Source organism: Lampetra planeri, chromosome 3 (genome assembly GCF_965212315.1).
Source record: "Lampetra planeri chromosome 3, kcLamPlan1.2.h2, whole genome shotgun sequence".
NCBI lineage: Eukaryota > Metazoa > Chordata > Hyperoartia > Petromyzontiformes > Petromyzontidae > Lampetra > Lampetra planeri.
Window position 1 is genome coordinate 3,341,056 of NC_136109.1, and position 25,432 is coordinate 3,366,487.

Sequence of the window (25,432 nt, forward strand, 5' to 3'; positions counted from 1 at the left end):
ATTGTAAAATGCGCTGAGCAGCGCAGCCACTTTAAGATTTGAATGAGTCCATTGCAAAGAAGATTTTATTAATAAAGAATGGCAGATGTTTATTGTATAAGTCCTGCCAGGGATTATGTATGTAGCTATAATATAAAAAAAATTCAAAACACTAAATGTAATGTTGTGTGTGTGTTATTGACTTGCATTCGGTTCCCAGGAGGTGCTGCTGCTGCTGCCACTGGTTTGGACGGGCGTCACGATAATTGAGTCACGAGGAAAGCCGCCTTCCATCATCTTCACAGCAGAATAAAGTCGCTCCATCTCCGCCTGCCACCAAAAACAGAAAAAACGACATCAACACAGCCCCTGCACCCAGCACACAGCCCTGAGACCACTGCACCCAGCACCCAGCTCTGACTGTGACGCCGCTGCACCCAGCGCTGACTGAGAGGCCGCTGCATTGATGAAACTCGTAGACTTCGATGCAGGCCTCTGACATCACTATTAGTGGTGACGGAGGGAAACGTACAGGCGAGACCGGTGCAAGAGGCCATTGCGCTCTAGGAAACGCACGGCTCCATAATGTGTAGACTGCTTGTAGATGAATTCGAATCATCAAGACATCAGATTAAACATTCACTCAGTGACGGACAATGCATTGCGTGGAACCACTGCCAATAGGGGGCAGATATTGGTTCATGGCAATTACCTGCTTGGATGCACTTACACACTCCGCCACCACTGATCACCACGATTCACAATTCAAGTTGGAAAGATTAATTGAAACATGATATATATACACACACACCAGATGCTTATTTATTTGTGCGGCAGATATGACAACAGGCTTAGCTTTTAGATCGTGGGGCATAGCCATGCTGAAGTATATATATATTCCTGAATTTAGCCTGCAAGACGTGATAAGCCGTGGAAGTAATCACGTACATTGTGAGCATCTTCCACATTGGTGTGCATTATTTTGCACCATATCTCCTCCCGCACGCATATGCTGCCAGCTAATGGAGACTCTTATCTACTGAGGCATTGCAAAATGAACAGCGATCTGTGTGGAGTAAGAACGTTCAACCACAAGCCCCTCTCACCTCGATCTCCTTCTGCTTGTTTAGGAGCTGCTGTTGGCTTGACTGGGACATCTCAGCCCTGCTGCTCTGCTGCACTTGCTGCTGTAGGCCGCAGTTGAATGACTCCGCATTCTGGCTGGACGGAAGCTTCAGGGCGCCTGCGCTGCCTCCGCTGCCTTGATACTCGCTGGAGTAGGCACGGCTCACTGGGCCTGCCGCTGAGCTGCTATTGAACTCGCTGGAGTACGTGGTGCTCATTGGTTTGGCGGACGTGCCGCTTTGATAATCAACGCTGGAATAGCTGTTCACTGGGCCTGCTCCTGCTGCGCTGCTATTGAACTCGCTGGAGTAGGTACTGCTTACTGGTCTCGCTGCTGTGCTGCTCTCGAACTCGCTGGAGTACGTGGTGCTCATTGGTTTGGCGGACGTGCCGCTTTGATATTCAACGCTGGAATAGCTGTTCACTGGGCCTGCTCCTGCTGAGCTGCTATTGAACTCGCTGGAGTAGGAACTGCTTACTGGTCTCCCTGCTGCGCTACTCTGGTACTCGGTGGTCGGTTGTTTAGCGGACGCGCTGCTCTGATGCTCGAAGGAGTAGGTGGATCCTGCCGGTTTAGAGGCTGCGCCGCCCTGGTACTCGAAGGAGTAGGAGCTGCTGCTCGCTGGTTTTCCGGCTGCATTGGGTTGGAAGCTGCCGGAGGCGAAGCTCGAGCCGAGCGCTGAGCCGTTGGATGAAGACGGGTGGCTGGAGCCAAATGATGAAAACGTTTCTGATGAGCTGCTATTCTTCTGCAGCAGCGACCCAACCTTCTTCAACTCCTCCTGAGATGCAAACAAACACAGTCATCCGTACGCAGGGTTTCAGGTGCTTCACAGGTGTGGTTTGAGGCTTTTGGGGCCTACCACAAATGGATTTGTGCTTACACCCACCTCATGCACGGTTTACAAATCCCATATACAGACAGACTTCACTTAGCACTCAAGATGCGTTCCTGGACAAGGGAGCCCTTATCTAATTGGTGACAAAAGGGGTCATTCTACCATTGTGTATATATGGGGATGCGTTCTCAACATCGTTATTTCTTTCCCATGTGCAATATATGAGGGCTTCATTGGGGTATTGGTAACAGCAAAAATAATACAGGTGGTGAACATTATTTCATAAATAATAATAATTTATTTTGACAGCATTTAGTATTATGTACTGCACTTAAGAGTGCATTCTACTGTACTCCCACAAGGCAGCGGTGGGAGACAAGGCTGGAGCTGCTGCACTCCGCATCTTCTTGATGCCCTCAGTCTAAACTTCTGTGGTGAGGTTTCTCTTAGGTGGAACATAAAACTCTATCCTGGTCTCGTGAGTTCTCACCCGGCAAAACGAAAAAATGTATTTCTTAAGGAAATCGTGACCACGAATCACGGTCTGGTTGGCTCAGCGTACGTCGCTCTCATTAGCTGAGAGAATGATGGGGGCGGGTACATTTCCTCGGCCAGTGACGTTGTTCTCACTCGTAAGCGCTTTGTAGATTTGTTTATTTTCTTAAGTTATTCATAACAAAAAAATTCGAGAACAAGCACTATAACGAATCAGCATTCTACGGGGTTGCGCTAAGAGTGGTCTGCCTGTATGGTAAAACTCTCTGTCAAGCCTCCTATTTGCTGCTCTTCCTATTATCCATGTCTCTGTATCGATCTGCTGATCTTCCTATAATACATGAAGTGGTTCTTCTTATTAATATCCACACTTACCCACGGACAAGAGGTACAACCCAGAAGCTGATGACAAATCCACCTCATCATCTGCGCTAATCTGTTTCTTCAAGAGGTTATCAAAATAGCTCATGATATGCTCGTGTGTATGCAGCAAAAAGTAGTAAGGGATTTATGTAAATGATAACGTGTGTTTGTATGCTCATCCAGATATTTCAGTCATCTCAGCCAGTAAAGCCACAACACCTGGGTCTGCCCCATGACCTCCTGCCAGGAGCGATCCTTCCACACCTCATGTGAGGTGTGGAAGTGCACCCAGCCCAGCACAATCGCTGTGGTGACCTCAACCTACACTTGGGGGTGGAATGGCGGCTATTGTTGTTCTTGTTGTGTACATATCCGTCAAGGTATGCATGCTCAGAGGAATCTGTACTGCTGTGAGTGCCATTGTATGCATGCCTGTGAATGTAAATGGATCTGTGTGTATGCTGTGTACACTTAGCAAGGTGAGCTGTACCTCTATGAATGCATCCGGCCTCCCATTACTCGAGGAGGACTCTGATGTGTAGGTTGACTTGACCGCGCTTGGCTGGTTCATGCTCCCGAGCATTGCCTCAGCCTTGGCAAGCTCCACCTGTTCACCAAGTATAAATGCAACCGTGATGTCAACGACACTAACAGTCACACAATGTGACAAGGTCACACTTGCAAGGTCAGACGTAACGCAAGGGTCAGGGCACTGGTGGCCGTGCAGCAGCATCACGGCCCGGGCCTAGGTCCTCACACTGCAAATTACTCATCCTTCCTATTTCTTATCTCCATGCTGTATTCCTATCTCCGTGATCTTAAAGAAAAGTACATTTTCAAACGAATGCATCACAGGTATATGTTAGGTGAGAGTATATACAAGTACAATATTTAGCTTTCATAACGACTAAAGCTGTATTTTTTATTTATCACGAACTGGTTTTGGGATTGGCCTGGCTCTGAGCGTGGGGCACGGCCTGTGAAGTGAGCTGGGCCAGCGGCTTGGTGGACCGATTGGGATCGTAACGCAGGCAGCACTTGGCGCTGTATGAGGGTAGTGCTCTTCGGCCCCGTCCAGTGCAAACACCACACTGCCAGCACAGCTCATGACGGCCGTGGAAATGAATAATTAATGGGCCAATTGAACGAAACTTTGGATTGGAACCTTTTTCCAGCATTGCACCCAGCGGCGTAGATTCCTGCAGCTAAGTCCGTCAGGAATCATGTGGATATTTTGGCCACAGTTCACCGTGTGGAATGGACATTGAACAATTGTGCACTGTACCCCAGCAACCAATCAGCAGCTGGATAGTGCAGAGGGCACTCGGGCACGGGCGTCCAGAGGTCATGGCGCTAGCCCCACCGACAGAGCAAGTGAGCCAATCAGGCTCCAGTCCATCTCATGTCCAGTGTGCCAAGACAACAATTAAACTGTACAAAAAGCAATAATAATAATAATAATAGGGGTTTTCCCCCTTTTTTCTGGAAACAAAACTGAAACCTTTTTACAAAGAATCACGTGTGCATTAACCACAATACGTGTGGTCAAAATGCAATAAAAAAACACACTCTGATAACATTTTGGTACTGGCAAAGGAGGTCTAATGATGTACAGAAAGCGTCAAATGTGACTTCATTGGACAACTCTTCTATATGATTATCAGTTGTCTTACAGGGCACACTGTGAATTCTATTTCACAAAAACAACTATTTCAGCCATCTGATATGAGTAGAGGGTCATAAACTGTGTTTGTGATGAGTATTGAACCTTGATGGCATCGATGTCATTGTTCATTCTCGTATCCTGCCCTCTCCCTCCAGTTGTTGCAAATGAACCAGGGCTGATGGAGTTGGACTGCGAACGCACACATAACACACGCACAAAGATCCCGTGTTCTCATGGTGAGGCAGTTGCGACGCAACCCGCAAGTCAATCAAATGCATTGGGAGTGGTGCATATGAACAAATATAATCACGTGCTCTCTATCTGTCATTTACACTGCCTCACTGCGGACAATCGTACGACGTGGCTTCCACTTGGTGCCATGGCAGCCCTTTGCTAAAGCCCACGAGACAAACAAAGAGGCTGGCGTGGCAGGCACCCATGCCCGGCTGCATTCAACTCCACACTGTCAATGCCAACGCTCTCGGGCACGAAGCACGGCCTCCGCTGCTCCTGGCGAAGCCCATGTGGAGTTTCGCACGGGCACACGGAGAAGCCGTCGCTAGCCGGCACCGCTACCAGGGACCATCGGTGGACTGCTAGCGGTTAGGCGTCAGTAATGTGTCATGCAGGCTGATGCAATACTCACACTCCCCCAGCTCGAAGACTGTCTGTACTCCCTAAACACAAAAAAATGCAGCACAGAGACACAGTGAGTGCAGGTAAAACAGGTCTTATCTAACCCACAGTTTAAATACTTGTTTCATTACAGTACTCTAAAGTGCAACAGTACAGCGGCAACAACAACACACATTTACTCGATGTGAGCAGAGTTTGAGCATGTGCTGTGACGATTATGGTCTCAATACCATTTACTGCCAGTTCATGAAACATCCACCATGCAGCAAATACGCAACTGACACAAACAAAAACACGCTGCGTGATGTGTGTCTTTGACCAGCTTCCCCTGCCCCTGATTTCTCAATGAATCACAAGCAGAGGTGGACGCCAAGGCTGTGATTGGAGCCGACGTCTGGAGGTACCCACGTGACTTCACTGAAGCCCTACTCTGATGACAAGGGTCGAGTGCCCCACCGTTCTTATCTTATTTTATATTTCCACAGCACCTTAGCTCAAGGCACTTTACGTGACTGCAGGGATTCATCTTCTTGGTTCTTTCGGTAAAGTCATGTAGAAGGGAAGTAATAAAATAATAAAAATAAAACATAATAAAATGAAATAATTCTCACGACGTTTCGGCTACAACGCAAGCAGCCGTCTTCAGGTGAAGAATGAGACACTACCAAGCTAGGAGCTTATATATAAACTGGGTTGGAGGTGGAAGAGCGCCTTAACAAAAAGAATGTGCATATGAAGAGGAATTTAGAAGTTACAGCAGCAGATGTTAGTGTAAATGCGTTTGGTATTACCTTAGAGTCGCGGCATCTCTTCAGAAAGGTGAGAGACTCGATTAGCTGAGCCTTCATATATCACGGAGCTTGTTGAAGGATCTCAAAGTTATGTGGAAACCCTCCCCGTAGAGGCGGTTAAATTTCGATTTAAAGCTTACGTGACTTTACCGAAAGAACCAAGAAGATGAATCCCTGCAGTCACGAAAGCTTTAAATCGAAATTTAACCGCCTCTACGGGGAGGGTTTCCACATAACTTTGAGATCCTTCAACAAGCTCCGTGATAAGAAGGCTCAGCTAATCGAGTCTCTCACCTTTCTGAAGAGATGCCGCGACTCTAAGGTAATACCAAACGCATTTACACTAACATCTGCTGCTGTAACTTCTAAATTCCTCTTCATATGCACATTCTTTTTGTTAAGGCGCTCTTCCACCTCCAACCCTTTATATATAAGCTCCTAGCTTGGTAGTGTCTCATTCTTCACCTGAAGACGGCTGCTTGCGTTGTAGCCGAAACATCGTGAGAATTATTTCATTTTATTATGTTTTATTTTTATTATTTTATTACTTCCCTTCTACGTGACTTTACCGAAATAACCAAGAAGGCACTTTACGTAGTTTAGGAAGCGGCAACAAAAACCGAGCGATTGAGATGACATGGGCGTGCAAGGGCCGAGGAATGAGTGCCGGCAACAGAGGGCCCATAGGGGTCACAAGACGGCAGGGGAGGGACGGGATGGAGTGGAGGGGTGAGGGGAGTGACGAGGAAGGGAATGGGCAATGGAGAAGAGGTTAGGCTTTGAGTGAGGAACGAAAGGAGGTTAAATAAGCGAAGTAAGCAGCACGGGTTCAATGCAGTCAAAGAGAACCTTCTGGAGCCACATGGCGTCAGGGTCATTTATTCGTCACACGAGAGATGTTAAAATCACCAGCGATGATGACCTGGGATTTCTAAAAAGACGGGGCCGCTGGGTACTCAGTCAGGTCCGAGTAGACACCATCTGTGACAGATCCGACTCTGTAGAAGCAGAATGAAGACCAGAGCGGTTGCGAGTAAAATGTAGCGATCAGGTTTGTGTGCAGAAGTGGGACAGATTGTGGGCTTCACGAGACCGTGAGAGATGGCGTTTGCCGAACGGAGGCCTTCGTGAAGCAGAGGACAGGACAGTGGCTGATGGTGGTGATGATGGATTAGGGGCCGTCCATAAATGACGTCACGCACCTAGGGGGGGTGGGGGGGGTCTGACATTTGTGACGAGGCGGGGGGGGGGGTTGAGAAATGTGACGTCACATCAAAATGCGCAACTTTAAATAAATATAGACAACACGTTCTACTTAATTAAATAGACTTTTTAATAAATGTTTTATCCTACAACATCAGAGTGCAGAGCCACATTAAATACGCACTACAATGACAATCGTTTAAAGCGATTTGAAGCATGTTTGATGGTTTTGGGGGAGGGGGGCGGGGCAGAGCTTTGTGACGTCATATTTGAGGGGGGGGTCTGACTTTTTGTGACGCTGTGTGACTGGGGGGGGGGGGTCAAAAATCGTACAAAATCGCGTGACATCATTTATGGACGGCCCCTTAAGAGAAGATGACAAAGTATGAAGAAGATCATGGAGATAACAAGACAGAATGAGATCATAATGGTGTCTAGGCTGCCACCATTGCACCAGTCCTGATCTCACCACAGCTGCGTGCCAAGGCACAACACAAAACACGTGACCATTACTATCGACCTATTATGTATAATTTTTATTTAACAGCTGAGAGGCGTTACAAATTCCACCTATTCTCCACACTTATCCATAGGTGGGGGATCGCCTTTGGGAGAGGTTCACACGACCATTAAATTCACACTCCTCTTTACGCATTTTTGCAAATAAGAAAAGTGGCAAATGACGCCTATGAACTGCATTCATTTACAGGTCCAAGTGACCCAGAAGATGTCTCTGAAAGAGTTTTTACATTCCTATTGCCCACGTGCATCTGCGAGTGTCAATGCCGATAATGGGAGTTATTTCCACAGATGCTAGTGCCCCTTCCAATGGAGTTCCACTGTATTTCCTGTACTAGTAAAGACTGGAATTATAAAGACAATTATTTGGTGATGTTGCGTTGGCAGTGGCACACAAGCACACCCATCAAAAAAACTCAACACCTCCATCGATGAAACTGCCTTCAACGAAAACAAATAGAATTGCCGACGTTTTGGGCAACGGCCTTTCTTCACGGCACATCAAAACAGAAATACCGAATCTCTGTACGGTGGGCATCTCAAAAATGTAGTCAAATATGCATAATAGTTGGCCAAAACTGTGCCTCAAAATGTCGTACAACTGAATGGCATTTGCAAAATGTACCTTTTTAAAGCGCACACGTTTCAACTTTAACACTGGGCATAGTTGAAAATATCTTAACCAGTGTACACTGCATTTCAGGAGGTTGGAAGTAAACTGTAAATAAGAACTGTAAATAAAAGTCACGGACGTAACTTGGTGTTCTGCACTTCATCATCAATTCCAATACCGACAGTAAAAGTGGTTGCAATTCCAATACCTACAGCTCAGTGACATGAGGGCCACGTTGTCTTGATGCATCAATACTATCCGTGGTGTGGTTCTAACTCATCAACACTATCCGTGGTGTGGTTCTAACTCATCAACACTATCCGTGGCGTGGTTCTAACTCACCAACACTATCCGTGGTGTGGTTCTAACTCATCAACACTATCCGTGGTGTGGTTCTAACTCATCAACACTATCCGTGGCGTGGTTCTAAATCATCAACACTATCCGTGGTGTGGTTCTAACTCATCAACACTATCCGTGGTGTGGTTCTAACTCATCAACACTATCCGTGGTGTGGTTCTAACTCTTCAACACTATCCGTGGTGTGGTTCTAACTCATCAACACTATCCGTGGTGTGGTTCTAACTCTTCAACACTATCCGTGGCGTGGTTCTAACTCACGTATCCGAGCACATTTATGGAAGTGCCGCTACGTCTGACGTAACTGCTCCCAACGGCCGTGCTGTTTCCCGAGTTCGATTCTAAAGTCTAACGTGCCGTAGGCAGCCCGCCATTACCTGGGCTTCTCACAATGGCTGCTTCCATGCATAATGCAGGGAGCGCCACGGGGCAGCTACGCGTGGGACAGCTGCCGTCAACAGTGCAGAATACTTCACTGCCGTGTCCAACGGGCCCCGGCAAACAGTCCGTGCAGCGCCCCTCTCCACTTTGCGAAAGCTCACACCCTGAGCTTGTTAACATCCATTATCCATACCAATGAGAAACACTCATTTAGAGTATTTGGCTGCTATACATTTCCGCACGGTTGGCCACTTCGTTGTGGCCAAGTTGCTTCTGAAGAATAGTTATATAGCTCAGTGGGCCTTTGCCTGGTCAAATAAAAAAAATGTTTAGTTTATTTACACGGATGTGCAAGACATTGTAAATAAAAACAGCACTCTGAAATGTATTTACAAGAACTAACAGTTCCCTCGGTGACTACAGACTCAATGTTGTGAAATATATTATGACCCAATGTGGGTTTGAGCAATGCTCACATCTAGGACTTGGATTTCATTTGGATGAATTATTAAAGTTGAGCTATGAGAATTTAAACTCATTGGGAACCTTTTTAAACACATTCTGAAATGTCCATATGCGCATTTCCCATCAACGTTTTATTTGTGCAGTGCTTTCCACGGCACAGCAGCCGACACGTGCTCGCTACTCCATTGCCTTCGCCAAGGTGTGAATCAACAACTCCTGCAGCTGGGACACAACTACAGCAGCAGCCATACTGTCCAATAACACATGTTCAATATGCCACTATGCCACGGTGTCCTATCTTCATAAGCAGTGCTTTTTCCTAGAAGATACGAGAACAAGTGATCTTTAGAACAAGCTTGAATGTCATGCATGTTTGCTTGCCAATAATTGACAAGTTAATTCCATAATTTTGGAGCCAAACGGGCCAAAGTACGCTGTCCATGATTGTACCGCAGGAGAACTAATAACTCACGATTAAGCCGCCTCAAACTAGACGCTGAAACATATATCTGCTGCTGCCCTCGTATACGTAACGTCTAATGCCTGTGGGGTGAGGCCAAGCCACAATTCTTCCCATTATCTGAGGCTCAGCACTGCTATTATATTTGATGTTCATGGATTAGACGAAAGAGTTGCAGTTTGCCTGCTAAATCCATTACGTTATCCACAGTGGACGAGGAGCGAGAAGCGCTGGTGGCGCCTATATTCCATAATTGGTGGAGATGATACTGGATGATGATAATGATGATAAGATAATAGAAATTACTATACACCGAAATGCATGAACAACTTCAGACCATCATCTGCAGCTGTCCACGGCTAACCACGACCCGTGATGTTGATGGCGACGATGGTTGAAGATGCTGAGGTTACTGTTGTCCTCACCGCTATCTCCATGAGCTGCCAATGCGGCCACAACCACCGCGTACACTGCCGCTCGGAAAAATTAAACCTAATATCCACGATTCGCCACAAGCTAACGAAAAGATGATTATGAAGAGGATTATTGAGGTGAAAATGAAGGCTGCAATGCACAAAGACAATGGAGGGTATTGACAAAAGGTAATGAAGATCGATAATGCGTGATACTTGTGACGATGTTGAGGCTGCTGACCATCTTGAGCCACTGCCGCAGCGGTGCGGTGGAGGACATTATGCAACATTTCACTGCATGACCATCGTCTCAGATCTCTAGCACAGACTAAGATTAACGTCCCATATGCACAATTCTGCTTGACAAAGTCGCCCTGGCCATTGCGAATAAGAGAACCTCCACTGAAGTTACAATTGTGACTGTATTATAACGAGGAAACGTGAACTCTAAACTTAATCCATCCCTTCAAGGCAGCAACAAAAATATATTGTCAGGATAAGGGTCTGTTTACACTCGTTCAGCATCATCTCAGTGGCGTTACGGACAAAGTTTAATTTGTGGAAGTTACCTGCAGGGGCACCGGGCAGAACAGAATTACGTCACCGTCAACAAATAGAGAAAAACCTGAACAGAGAAGTAGGGACCCTCTGTCTCACGCGTACATTTGGCTGTGCAGGGGGATGTTGTGGAGGCTGATGCTCCGCGTAAATCTTGCCCCTGGGATGTCCGAGTCCTGGGTCTTCTGCCGAGACTGAGGACCCAGGACAGAGGTGCAGGGTCAGTGCGGTCCCACACACTCCACTCGCCACGCACAACTCACTCAGCAGCACATTTCCACCATTGCCAAACGAACACAATCCAGACATGCGGAGCCGACACACTCCAGGGCTCGTCTTGATTGCTGTTGATTCTTTTGTCCCTACTCGGGCGCGACACAGCATTTGATACGTGGTGGGACCCAGTGTGCAAAGACCAATGGGTTTTGTTCACGTGTTATTGAAAAGGAAGTTTTCACCACAATTTGACTTGCAAACACTGTGCTAGGTTTAGCATATTCAGTCACACGTCTTTCAAAAATGAGTAGAATATTTATTTTCACAAATATGTGCCTCAGGTCTTGAAAAGTGTACATGAATATAATATTATATGGGTGTTATTTACTTTTATTAAATTATCAATGTCCTTTAAACCATGTGAGAGGCCAATTGAGATTCAATATCTCTCATATCTCATGAAAGTGCAAATAACCGGCAAAACATCTCAAAAAGTGGAAACCTTAATCAGCCTTTAACTTTCCTAAGTCATGATAAATTATTATTATTATAATTTTGAAAGGGAGATTTGGGACACAATAAGAACTATTTAAAATAGTGTTTGGTGACAATGCATTGTCAGTGGTGCACAAGCAGAAATACGAAAATAACCCAACACATTCATCAGTAACACTGCCTTAAAAATAAATAACCAAATAAATATAATAGGTGACATTTCGGGAGGCCAGAGGGGTAAAGTGGATAAGCATTTAAAGACAGCAGTTTATACACCTTGAGGCTGAAGAATTAAGTAAATAATATTTACTGATTGACATTTTTTTTATATAATCCACTTGGTGATGCATTCCTGGGTTAAATTAAAAAACAAAGCCACTATTTAATAACAAAAAGTATAGGATACTTAAACGTTTTATTGGATTTTTCGATTTAAAGCTTTCGTTACTGCAAGAATTCATATTCTTGGTTCTTTCGGTAAAGTCACGTAGAAGGGAAATAAAAAAAACAATACAATTCTCACGACGTTTCGATTGCAACACAAGTAATCATCATCTGATTACGTTTAATTGGAGTTATGACATTGCAATATAACTCTTAATGACACCGTGTGGTCTTGAAGATGTATTTTACAGAAGATGCCGTGCTTTGGTGTTTCCCGTACAAATTAAGAGGAGTTTATGCGAGTTGAAATGCCAAGGCATAAACCGACTCGTTGACGAATGCAACAAACACCAGGAATTTACACCATTGGTGTATATATTATCAGAGTTATGTTTTTTGTTTGCATTATGGCTGCAGGTATTGTGGTCTATGCAAACATGACTCCTTGTAATAAGGGTGTCAGTTTTGTTGCCAGATAGAAGGGTAAAAACCAATTATCAAACACCAGGCAGGCAGCCATTTTATTTAATAACGATACTGTTGAGGATTATTGGACAAAATGGTTTAAACTTTAATGGGGGCCCAGGGAGTGGAACGTAGCGGCTTTGGCACATTTTCTGACGGGCCAAACGCAGCGTTAATCCCTCGTGCAACCACCCCGCAGTGCTGTCATCTCCATAATCTCTGATGACAACAGCTTACCCACTCTTCACTCCCAGAACTGCATTAATACCTCTCCAACTCAATTCCATGTATAATAAGGGCAATTACGCCTTGAAACAACCTTTTCAGAAGGTTTTTTTGTTAAAGAAACATACAACTATGAGGAGAATGTATTTTCTGTATTAACTTACTTAAAAAATATATGAACATGAAATACATTTTAATATCTGGATGCTGTTATAGTGTGTGAATAGGTAAAATTTGTACTTTAAAATTTTGTAACTGCAGGAATTCATAGATTCTATCTACATGACTTTAACGAAAGAACCAAGAATATGAATGTGAATAGGTTGTCAAATACAAGTACATTGATATTCATAATCATCATCATCATCACTGCCATCACAATTAAATAATCACTGTCACTATCATCACAAATAATGGATGCTCTCACGCGCAAATTATTTAAGCTACAGCTGAACACGTAGGCTTTAAACTACACAAACACGGAGCTACAGGACAGCTTGTAACTAGCTTCTAAGACCACCAAGTTTTGAGTCGCAACATGGGCACAAAGGGAGGCTAGTGGAGCCATCCCAGCCAAGCAAAGTCCCAGTGACATTGGGTACAATATACAAACAGGCACTCATACATATTGGCTCTTTTTGCTTCAAATTGTCAGCCGGACTATGACACGGAATATTTGTATCATGAGACATTGTGATTTAGTCAACACACACCAGTCTCCTGTGAGGTTCAGGGAGACACGTTTCCCGTGAAATAAAAACAAGATGATTCACCCGCGTGGTTAAAATAACGGATTGACTCGCCGTAAAGGTCCTGCATGGCTGGGCATAGCCAAAGGGCACATACATAATGCTGACGGGGCATCTGGGGACAACTGGGACACCCTGGGTTCAACGAGGGTGAGTATTTGGTGGGGGCAATCGTTACTAACCGTACTCAGGTATATAACCGGTGAATTAAGGTCATGGAGAATTACATAACGGCCAATAACAGGACGAAAGACCACGATAAAAATGTTGATTTAAACAAAGGTGTGCTTTTCTACTCTTGAGCACATTTGCTACTATAATGATCCAAGAATGTCTGTGTGTCTCGCGCATGACGTCGCTCCACGTCAGGCCAGCCCCCCTCATTAATAATCATGAGCGGGTGGCGTCACTCCACATGTAGCACCCCCCCCCCCCCGTCATTAATAATCTTGAGCAGGCGACGTCACTCCACATCGAATAGCCCCCCTCAGTAATAATCATGAAGAGGTGGCGACTTCCAAATGAACACCCCCCCCATCATTAATAATAATTAGCGGCTGACGTCACTCCACATGGGGGGGGGGGGCGAGGCGCTTCCTCCCCCCTCCTCGGCGTCAACTCACAACCCTCACTACAGAGGCAGAACCCTCACGTAACGCGATCTCCGTAACGCTGTTGAGACATAGAAGTAAAAAGGACGTAATTATGATCAAGGGATTATAACCTTTAAATGAAATGAGTCTGTGTCACCACACCCTTACAAATTGCACACGAATTAATGCAATGAATATCACGTCGCAGTCTGCTTTTCGCTTGCAAGTTTCAGATTTACTGAAATACACCAGTCCTTGGACGGGCAACATTATCATAATCCAGTTTTAGAAAATACTCATGAAATGTTTGATTAATGTAGACTATGAAGAGCACACATCTGGTTATTAAATGTAACATCAAAGACAAGACAGCACGATTGTGGCCATGCAACCCAAACTATGGAGGAATAGCAAAACTACACAAACTCTCACCTGAAGCCCTCTCGTCGTGGCTAGCAGATCCAGACATTGGCATTTCGCTCCTGAACATGTTGCCATATGCAAGGATATAATGAATTTTAATTGTCTTCAGTGGAAACCAATGGAGTCATCCGGGCTCTCACAAAATGAGGCCTTAGTTAAAATTACCAAAGCCATTCATAAACACGACTTTGCATGAATATATGTTAAGAACCAAGTATAAATGAAAAGAGGGGTCAGACCAGGAGATTTGGTTGAGGGTAGCACCACTGTTTCAGTTTTTTTTCAGTTCATTTATTAGGTATAACCCTGTGAGCCATGCGGCTCTTGACTCGGGTGCAACTGCAACAAAACAAAAACATGAACAAGAAACATCTTAAAGTGACTACACGCAACAGAAAAATCCAGGAAAAAACAGCAAAGTCTTCCAGAGAAAAAACACCGTATTTCAACGCTGTGTGCAAAAATCCCAGTGGGATGCAAGTCAAACAATAACAACCATAAGACAATTTAGATTAAAGTTATCAGGCTAACTCTGTACTACAACAAACCAACATGGCCAAACCAAAAAACTTTTCAAAATCACCAAAATAAAGTTATAAAAACAATGCAACAGTGATCATAGGAACTGTGATTGAAATTTAACAATAAACGATAGGGAAATGGCTGGGAGATTTTGTAGCGGAGTTGTGCTGGAATTTTTTGTTCCATAATTTTAAGTAACAAGTTCCGTTTGTTTCCAATAATACTTCAATAACTTTATTTTTCACAAGTCAACCAGCTTGTGCAGTTCAAGGTGAATTCATAACTCATGAAACGGGTCCTAAATCCACTTGTATTTACAATACACAATTATTCTCCTTTTTTTTGACAAACAATCGTGATTAAAGCACTCTGCTGTTTCTTTACATATCAAACGCAACTAGAATAATTAACGCATACTTTGAAAAGTTATATTTTTTTCTCTTCTTGTGTCTAATAAAAAAAATCTGAATAAAGTTAACAAAATGTAACATTGTTTTTTTTAAATACAAGTCAGACTTTTGTAATAGTGCCCAAATTCAATTAAAACATTTTCCAATGTGAACCGAATGTAATCATGCTTGTTGGCTTTCTGCCTTGAGGTTAACGGCGGCGGTTTTAAAACAATTTTCGAGGTGCGAGATTTTCTTCCAATTAAAATTGCCGCAATGAGTTTCTGCCAGGTGTGGATTACTCCACACAAAGTATCCCCCCAACGGAGGCAAATCCAAGGCAGAGCAGTCGGTCCACAGCATTCCCTGTGCTGCCAGGATTCTACCGGATGGCTCTGGCATCACGGAGTCATTAAGGCTACGTGACTCATGTCGCACACGGCTGCCTTGAGCCCCCAATGGCTTGCCAGGTGTCACCACGGGAAGCATGTTTGGGCTTGTTATCTTCACACATTTAATACACTATGAGCTATATTACCAAAAGTACAGAGGTGCAGACAGCATAGCAAACCTGAAAGCTTAAACAGGAAAGATGTGTTGGCTGGTTTTGGCATGCGAATCTTGTCACATTAACTATTACTGTACAGTATAGCCAATAGGCCCAGGCAATTATTTGCAAAGTGGGGCCCAACCTGCCAAAACATTTTCCTGCACAGAGGCTTTTTCAACACGATATTGAAAATAGTTTGTGGGTTCTGTCATCCATCGATTTGCTTTGAAACTATCCCAAGGACAAGAAGTGGACTAGGTGAAGAAGCCTTTGCTGTTACAGCACCAACGTTTTGGAACAAGCCTAGTTTCCCTCCCCTTAACATCGTAAATCTCCCTTCAAAAACATTTTCTGAAGCAGAAGGTGAAGAACAGCGTCTGAATGGCAATTCATTCAGACGCTGTCTTTCCGACAGACCTGTTCTTCACCTGAGGACGGCTGCTTGCGTTGTGACCGAAATGTCGTGAGAATTTTATTTTATTATGTTTTATTTTTATTATTTTATTATTTCCCTTCTACGTGACTTTACCGAAAGAACCAAGAAGACGAATCCCTGCAGTCACGAAAGCTTTAAATATAAAATCGAAATAAGTCAATATGCAAGCCAAACTTTTGCAAAGATCTATAAGTAAGCCGCTGTGTATATACTATACTGCAGTACGAGTAATATTGTGGCATTTAAAGGCACTGTGGCCGTTTATTACATAACCATGTGATCCAAACAACCTTCGCCTGTCTTTTCCCTGCCAGACGAGATATATTTGCTCAGGTAAACAAGCAAGACGATTGCAGAGCATCTTTGTTTGCTGGAGAGGAACTTAGTTTGCTAAAGCACAATAGCATTGGTTCAGGGGCGCCACGGTGGCTAGAAGATGGTTAAGATCTCGCCTGGTATACAGGAGGTCGTGGGTTCGACCCTGACGTTTGCATATTTGGAGTTTGCGTGTTCTCCCCATGGTCGTGTGGCTTTTCTCCGGGTCCTCCGGTTTTTCCTTCAACATTAAGAAACATGCGTTTAGAGTATTTGGCATTTGTACATTTCCACATGATAAGCCACTTACCCCGAGCTCTCACTACTCTGATGGTGCGTTGTCTTTGAGCCGTGCGCCTTTTGGCGTCATCTGGTCCAACACCATGTGAGACTGGGTTCTAAGAAAAGCTGTCTCGGGTGTGGACCAATCAATTTCAAGGACAGTGCATACATTATCAGAGTTGTCTTTTTGTTGGCATTTTGACCGCAAGTGTTGTGGCTAATGCACGCATGATCCCTTGTAAAAAGGTATCAGTTTTGTTGCCAGATTAAAGGGTAAAACCTATTATTATAGCTTGCTACTGGCAAAGGAGGTCTCATAATATAATCCACTTCGTTGAGCTATCGTTTGTAGCCGGATCGCTTTTTAAAAAGAGCTACGTAGCTCAGTGGGCCTGACCTGGCAAAATACAACAAGTTTAGTTTTTAGTTGAGGAAAAACAGTAAATATATGACCAATGCATATATATATTTAGTTTTCAAATAAAAATGCACAAATTACATTAAAACATGAAACAGTATGTTATCTCAAAGCCAGGGTACGATTTTATGGGGGGGGGGGGTTATTTATCTGACTTCTGGTAAGTAAATATTTAACTTAAAATGTAACCAACCCCCCCCCCCCCCCAGATGAAAGATGCTTAAGTTGAGTCAGGTTATCACTTAAAATAAAGACTGCTTGGGTAGAGAAGGCACTGTAGATTTGGTCATTGGGCGACAAACAGCGCTCTGCTCAAAGCACACTGAACTGAGGCAAAGGGCCCTTCTGTCTGTCCAAGCTCTACAAGACAAACCACTCGATCTGTTCTCAAGCTAGGCCTGGTTATTCCCTCAACACAGATATTGTGCCCATTCACTGTAGAACACAAACACTCCATTGATACTTTACACTGCCGGAATACAGATTTGTGCACGCACAATTTGATGCACACACAAAGACGCGTGTGCACAATCAGTGCATTTTGTTTAATCTTCTTGGTTCTTTCAGTAAAGTCACGTAGAAAGGAAATAATAAAATAATCAAAATATTACATTTAAAAAATTATAAAAAATTCAATAAACTAAATCACGACGTTTCGGAGGCAACACAAGCCTCCGTCTTCAGGTGGAACACGCCACAACAAAATCACTGTAGTGGATAAGATTTTGCTGTGGCGTGTTCCACCTGAAGACGGAGGCGTGTGTTGCCTCCGAAACGTCGTGATTTAATTTATTTTCTTTTTTACCTCCGTGACTTTACCGAAAGAACCAAGAAGATGACTCCCTGCAGTCACGAAAGCTTTAAATCGAAATTTCAATGCATTTTGTTTGACCAGGTAAGAGTTTTAGAGACCAGGGTAGCATTAGTATGACCATATATTTCTATGTTCATAATCCCAATTGAGTAATTTGCGAGTTCTTTTCGAATTAGCAAATGTGAACCCTGATGCCGGCACACAAAGACCCACTCTTGCGAATGGCGTCCGGGGATCTTTCACGTTCACTGTGAAGCGGACGGCGCGCGTATTGCTACGGTTCTCGCACCCGTAAGTATTAATCAGGGCGGCCGCTAGGTTCCAACCGTGAACCTCTGCCGCGAGCAGCAAATGCGCTACCGCTGGGCCATGCCACCGCCCCACTCTGTCACCTTGACCACTGCAGTGGCGTCCAAACAAAACACCAGTCTCTACTCGTTGGTTCTTTCGGTAAAGTCACGTAGGTATAAATTAAATTAAATCACGACGTTTCGGGCGCAACACAAGCATCCGTCATCAGGTTGGACAACCACAGCAAGAAACAATTGCTGAAGTGGGCAGAAGGGGCTGCTATTTTATTTTCTACCTACGTGACTTTGCCGAAAGAACGAAAGAGTATATGGATCCCTGGAGTCACGAGAACTTCAAATCTAGATTGAAACACCAGCCTCTCTCCACACGCTGAGCACCACGCAATTGCTCACGCCGGGCACGCAGCACAGCCTTGCCATGCTCCCCCCTCCATGGGTGACCACTGATTACGACTGCCAGCAGATAGCCTCCAGCACACACGCAGCAGCGAGTGCATCTGCTGCATAAAAAGAGAACTTTGCCCAGGGAAACAATAAAATAAACTTAACCAACAAGCCTCTCTTAAAAACACAAGAATATTATTTATATCCTGCTCCTACACCTACCCAATTGTTACAGGTAGAGTTGGGTGTTTTAAAAGATGGTAAAGAGATGTTTGGTTAACTCTCAACATCGTCAAGGGCTAACGAACATGAGCAGTTGCTGATGCAGTGACTGATGGACAGGGACGTGGTATGACCCTTGATATGAGCCCTACATGCGCCAGGTAACAGGGCTACAGTTGTTGCCCTTTTGTGTGTTTTTTCCAGACCCTGACACCACAGGCGTGGCAACATCGAAAGGAAAGAGGTACGGGGCAAAGATGATGATGATCTAGACTTGAAGTTTTCGTGACTGCAAGTGGCCGCCCACTTCAGCAATTGTTTCTTGCCGTGGTTGTCCCACCTGATGACGGACGCTTGTGTTGCGCCCGAAACGTCGCAATTAAATATATTTATTTTATTTTATACCTACGTGACTTGAACGAAAGGTCCAAAGAGTATGATGATGATGATGGTGGTGGTGATACAAAAAGTGGGCCAATAACATCAAGGGCAATAATTGCAGCTAGGCCAATAACATTGGATCGAGGCCTAACACTGGACGTAACATCATCTGCACGCAATCGTGATCCGTAAACTGTCTGGGGTCAAACTGAGACTGGCGGAAAAGCCCTCGCCGCAGCCCCCCACATCTGAGAAGCTCTGCGCCACTCGCCACAACGATGCTAAGCTAAGGCCGCACGCCGAGCATGGAGAGCTCAGCCAGCCAGGGCCCAAAATGAGCGGCATCTTGAGAAGGCCGCTGATGAATGCAAGGGACTACAAAAGGGACAGTTGCAGACCCAAATTCACCTGACTTTGGAATATGAAATTGCGTAAGTGTGTCATTATATTAGGTGATTGTTAGACAGTAGGGGGCTCTGCTTAGTGTTGGGGTCAGTGTTCGAGAGTGGGGGGCTCTACATCAGTGTCAGTGTTAGAGAGTGGGGGGCTCTGCATCAGTGTTAGAGAGTGGGGGGCTCTGCATCAGTGTTAGAGAGTGAGGGGCTCTGCATCAGTGTTAGAAAGTGGGGGGCTCTGCGTCAGGGTCAGTGTTTGGGTATTTGAGCTACACTGCAGACTGGCTACAAAATGGTTTCAAGTTTGCGAATGTCACGTGATCCTATTTTATATTTCATTCTCAAGAAGATTGAGATGACATTTTAGTAACTCAATTACAGCAGGCAGCTGTGAGAACCAAACAAAACAGACGTGCGTGCAAGCTGCCTTGCTGGTCAGCCACGCGATAACTTCAACGTCTATTTCACCCGCCGATTTTCGAAAATATTCACAGTCCGCCGTTCTGAAAGCTGATCATGTATTGAGTAGATTCATGGGGCAGGGCATCAGCGGGCCACCACCTCCTCCAGCAGCTGAAGATACACCTAGCCGTGTGAAATAGCAGTGCCTCGCCGCACATGCTGATCCCACATACGCTCGGTTGAATCGCCTACAGCAATCAATCCATTGCCCTGGCACGCGAAATGTTATTACATATTCTCTGGGTCTTTCGGTAAAGTCACGTAGATAGGTTCAAAAAAAGTAACAAAAAAACAAAAACTCCGACGTTTCGATCGCAACACAGGCGGTCGTCTTTTCCTGAAGACGACCGCTTGTGTTGCGATCGAAACGTCGGAGTCTTTTGTTGTTTTCTTTGAATCTATCTACGTGACTTTACCGAAAGACCCAAAGAATATGAAATCCTGCAGTCGCGAAAGCTTTAAGTCAAAATGTTGTTTCACGTGAACCCATGCAGCGTGTTCGCTGTAGAGGTTACACCGCAGCCAGGAGAAGTTCCATCGCCGTTCCTTTGCTATGATGTCACCAAGCCGTGAAACTTCCTTGCGGTCGTACGCAGACACCCACACTCCTGTTTCAGACAGACCGTGGGTGTGGGAGCGCTAGAGCAAAGCACACCGGCATCCTTTGGCTGGTTCGCGTTGGCTCATCCGGCCCCAGGTCATCAAGTTCCCGTGGTAGGTACAGCCTTGTTTTTGTTGGGTTAGATCACGTAAATATATAAATGTGTCGTTAAAACCCGCCACCACCCGACACGGCCAACTAGTAAGGTTTGTCACGTTAACAGAACGTGGCAAATTCGTTACGAGTACAGCACCACCGGTGTGTTGGAGAGCAACTCCACAACATTTACAATCCGAGTACGACGTTTTGCCAGTAATTGCAACGAGCATCATCAGGCGACATCCACAAAAAGACCTGAATTATGGATGTTGGTCGCGAAAGGTGCGGCGTCTCGCGTGCCCACAAGCCGCAGTGGCACGGCATGGGTAGACACGGAACCGTGTGCCACCTCTCGCACTCGCAGGGAAACATGGGGCACGAACGAGACATCACGCACCTGCCGCGTGTGTAGGCAAGTCGACAGCACGCATGTGTGTGTGTGTGTGCAACGCAAGGCCGTAGCAATGGAGTCCACATTGGGGGGGACCAAATCTTCCAGGGGGTCTGGGGGTCCCCCCCCAGAAAGAAAAAGTCAATTTGAAAACTAATTTCCTGCCAAAAATATTAAAAAATTCACTAACACATGGGATGGATTTATTTTTTACAATAATGTCTAATAGTGTATTGTATTGCATTGCTCTGTTTTAACTTTTTTACCTTTTCTTGTTTCATTGTATGTAATGGCAGAGATTAGGGATGAATAAAGTACAACCATAGCCACAATCATATAAACAGAAATCTATTTTATAGCAATACATTGGGGGGGGGGGGGGGGGCCTTGGTGCAAGGAATTGTGGGATCTACGTACTGGACGTGAATACGAGTCAAATCAAATCCAGCGGCCACCCTCATCATCACCGCTGGTGTCACAACCATAGTAATGACGACACGCCGTCTCTGCTTCGCTGTGGACGTTAAAGATCCCCCGAGGTCAATTCGGCATTTGTGTGTTCAATAAGAACTAGAAAATTACGAAAATGGGATTATAGCAATAATCACCCCGTACACACTCACTACTCACACTGCTCACACTCACTACTCACACTACTCACACACTCTCACTCACACACTCACTACTCACACACTCACTACTCACACTCACCACACTCACTACTCACACTGCTCACACTCACTACTCACACTCACTACTCACACTCACTACTCACACACTCACTACTCACACTCACACACTCACTACTCACACTCACCACACTCACTACTCACACTCACTACTCACACTGCTCACACTCACTACTCACACTGCTCACACTCACTACTCACACTCCTCACACTCACTACTCACACTCACCACACTCACTACTCACACTACTCACACTGCTCACACTCACTACTCACACTCCTCACACTCACTACTCACACTCACCACACTCACTACTCACACTCCTCACACTCACTACTCACACTCACCACACTCACTACACTCACTACTCACATACACTACTCACACTCACTACTCACAATAACCCTAACCCCCAACCCGCACCCCCCAACCCGCACCCCCCCCCAACCCGCACCCCCCAACCCGCACCCCCTAACCCGCACCCCCCCCCAACCCGCCCCCCCCCATCCCGCACCCCCCCCAACCCGCCCCCCCCCATCCCGCACCCCCCCCCCAACCCGCCCCCCCAACCCGCACCCCCCCCAACCCGCCCCCCCCCATCCCGCACCCCCCCCCAACCCGCACCCCCTAACCCGCAACCCCCAACCCGCACCCCCTAACCCGCACCCCCCCCAACCCGCCCCCCCCCATCCCGCACCCCCCCCCCAACCCGCCCCCACAACCCGCACCCCCCAACCCGCACCCCCCCCAACCCGCACGCCCCCCAACCCGCACCCCCCCAACCCGCACCCCCCAACCCACACCCCCTCAACCCACACCCCCTCAACCCGCACCCCCCCAACCCGCACCCCCCCCAACCCGCACCCCCCCCCAACCCGCACCCCCCCCAACCCACACCCCGTCAACCCGCACCCTCTCCTCGCCCGTACCCGGAGCAAGTCGCCCGGCAGGGTGGCGAAGCCGAGCTCCGCTCCGCTTCCCAGAGCCCGGCCCAAGCCCCGCGTCCCCGGCTCCGATCTTTCCACTCCTCCACGCCTCGCCGGAGTCGCCGGGGGTCTCTCCCCGTGCGCCCGAGGAATCTCTGCGTCCCCGGGACCCCCCCGCGCTCCCACCTGGACGCCGCTGACGAGAGCCGCCCGGCCCCTCGCCCCCCGGCCCGCGGGGAGCCGGGCTCCGACCGTGGTCGAGGCGACTCCGCCGTGAGCCCCGGCGCGACGGACGCTCATCTCGGATGAGAAACTCGGCAGTCGCGGGGCCAAGGTGGAGCGTGAGAGCCCAGCAGGTGAGGAACACCCCCCCCCCCCCGCGGGGCCCCTCCCCCACCCCTCCGGGGACCCACCCCCCCACGGAGCCCCTCCCACCTCCCCGCGGGGCTCCTCCCACCCCCCCCCCGCGGGGCCCCTCCCACCCCCCCGCGGGGCCCCTCCCACCCCCTTCGGGGCCCCCCACCCCCCCGCGAGGCCCCTCCCCCATCCCCACGGGGCCCCTCCCAACCCCCCCCGGGGCCCCCCACCCACACCCACGAGGTGTCCCTCCCTGAATCCCCCTCCCGCGGGGCTCCTCCCACCCCCCCGCAGTGGCCCCTCCCACCCCTCCGCGGTGGCCCCTCCCTGGGCCCCCCTCCCACCCCCCCCCGCGGTGGCCCCTCCCACCCCCCCCCCGCGGTGGCCCCTCCCACCCCCGGGAGGAGCCCCTCCCCGCCGGGCCCCTCCTCCCCGCCACCACGCGCGCGACACGCATTATAACAACTTTTTTTAAAGTGTCACCAGTAGAATCGCGACGGCATTTGTGCTACGATAAGATCAAATGTCGCCCGTTAATAAATAACATGCTATCAATGTTGCTAGTTAGATTTTTTAAAATTATAGAGTATAAATGTTTGCAAATTATATTTTATGGATTTCCACTTATATGCATTCATTAATCCCACCTACTTTGCTTGAGAAGGGCTCACAAGTGATGCCATCACAGCTGTGGTGCCACAGCGACGGGGCCGCTCGGCCGAGCCAGGGAGCCGCCCGGCTTCCACCGCCGCACTGCCCCCCATCACCCCCCCCACATAAACACGCACCCGCACCCACGTAGGGCCTCGTGGTCGGGTCACCTACCCTGAGTTTTCACCCGAGGGCCCCCTAGGGGGGTTACCCCACGGTTTCTCAGGGCCAGGGAATTGGACAGGACCCTTCCCAGGCCAAGTAACACTGCGGCGCCGTGGGCGGATTTGAGATCGCACGACCACGGCGAGCTCAGAGAGCCCCGCAGTTAGAAACGCATACAAACACAAACACGGGTCAGCAAGGCAGATAGCTGGGATCAGGAACCGGGACGACTGATTGGTCGAAAGTTCAAAGGCCGGCGGGATCGCAAAAGAGCGGGAAATCCTAGGCTCAGGATTGGTCGAGAGACCAAGGCGGTCGGGACGGGGGCGCCTAGCCTTTGATGTGAATAGTTTAAAAGAAAACGCAGGGGCAGTAGGGAACTCTCTTCTTCTGGAGTTTGGACACGGGGTCAGCGACGAAGGAGTCATCGGGCGAGCCGCTAGATTGTCTGCAGGACGATCTGAGCGCCGCAAGGTCACCAAGGACTACAGACGGTATCGTGTTGCGCGCCTTACAACACCTCAGAGCGGAGGGTAGGATCCGTAGGAGAGGGTTAGTTCGGGGTAAGGACGAGTAGGAAAGCGGTTTAGCAGAGAGCGCAGCATAGAATAGGGCTACACGGCACCAATTTGTGGGGGTCGCTAGCCCCCGAGATCCCTCCCTCGATAATACTAACGGCCGGACTAACATCATCAATCGCCCCCCCGCTGCTAAGCGAACCGCCGCTAGGCTCCTCACCCAGGGTGTGGGAGCCGTCACCCGAGGGTTCCCCTCCACCGCGGGTCCGCGTAGCAGGCATGGATAACCACGCACGCGCACACCCACACACAGCTCTGCACGGCACTCACCCAACCCTGACCACTCACGTTAGGATCGCGCACCTGTGTTACACACGTCGTGAACGTGCGCGCACACACGCATACAGCTCCACACGCGATACCCACTCCTGCGCCGCTCTGCGCCGCGCTGGCCGCCCACGTTACGATCGCGCACCTTGGGCACGCCGATTACGCACGCCGAGAGCTTACGCAAGTAACGAGCGCACGCAAGCGGGGCACACGCCGACACGACGACTCGTCCCCTCCCCCACTCGCGCGTGCACGTCAACACAAATATCGTACAAGGACGATTCTCCTCTCACACGGCTGCGTAGTCACGCCAACACACCAAAAGTGCTCTCCCCGGGCGTTAACGCACACACCTCCGTACCCGCACAATCGTACAGAGACCACGGCCTTTATGCGTACAACGACCA

At 47.6% G+C, this 25,432-nt stretch overlaps 2 protein-coding genes across 4 annotated transcripts in view; both read right to left on the reverse strand.

Annotated features, from left to right (window-relative positions):
* The window catches only part of LOC144736570 (small ribosomal subunit protein eS17), a 184,736-nt gene that overhangs the window by 105,864 nt on the left and 53,440 nt on the right, over nt 1-25,432 (reverse strand). The window lies entirely within an intron of this gene.
* LOC144736516 (uncharacterized) overlaps nt 1-25,432 on the reverse strand; it is a 66,864-nt gene that overhangs the window by 26,574 nt on the left and 14,858 nt on the right. Inside the window, exons 1-7 of one of the 3 annotated variants that reach the window (XM_078619064.1) lie at nt 23,008-23,371; nt 10,972-11,060; nt 5,114-5,144; nt 4,570-4,656; nt 3,292-3,408; nt 1,086-1,886; nt 187-309 (exon numbers count right to left, since the gene is read on the reverse strand). In XM_078619064.1, the coding sequence (XP_078475190.1) occupies nt 187-309; nt 1,086-1,886; nt 3,292-3,408; nt 4,570-4,656; nt 5,114-5,144; nt 10,972-11,060; nt 23,008-23,304 (1,545 nt within the window). In that variant the 5' untranslated portion in view covers nt 23,305-23,371. Of the gene's footprint in view, nt 1-186; nt 310-1,085; nt 1,887-3,291; nt 3,409-4,569; nt 4,657-5,113; nt 5,145-6,803; nt 6,855-10,971; nt 11,061-23,007; nt 23,372-25,432 lie in introns of those variants that run through there. The other 2 variants (XM_078619072.1, XM_078619079.1) reach the window with 2 other exon arrangements.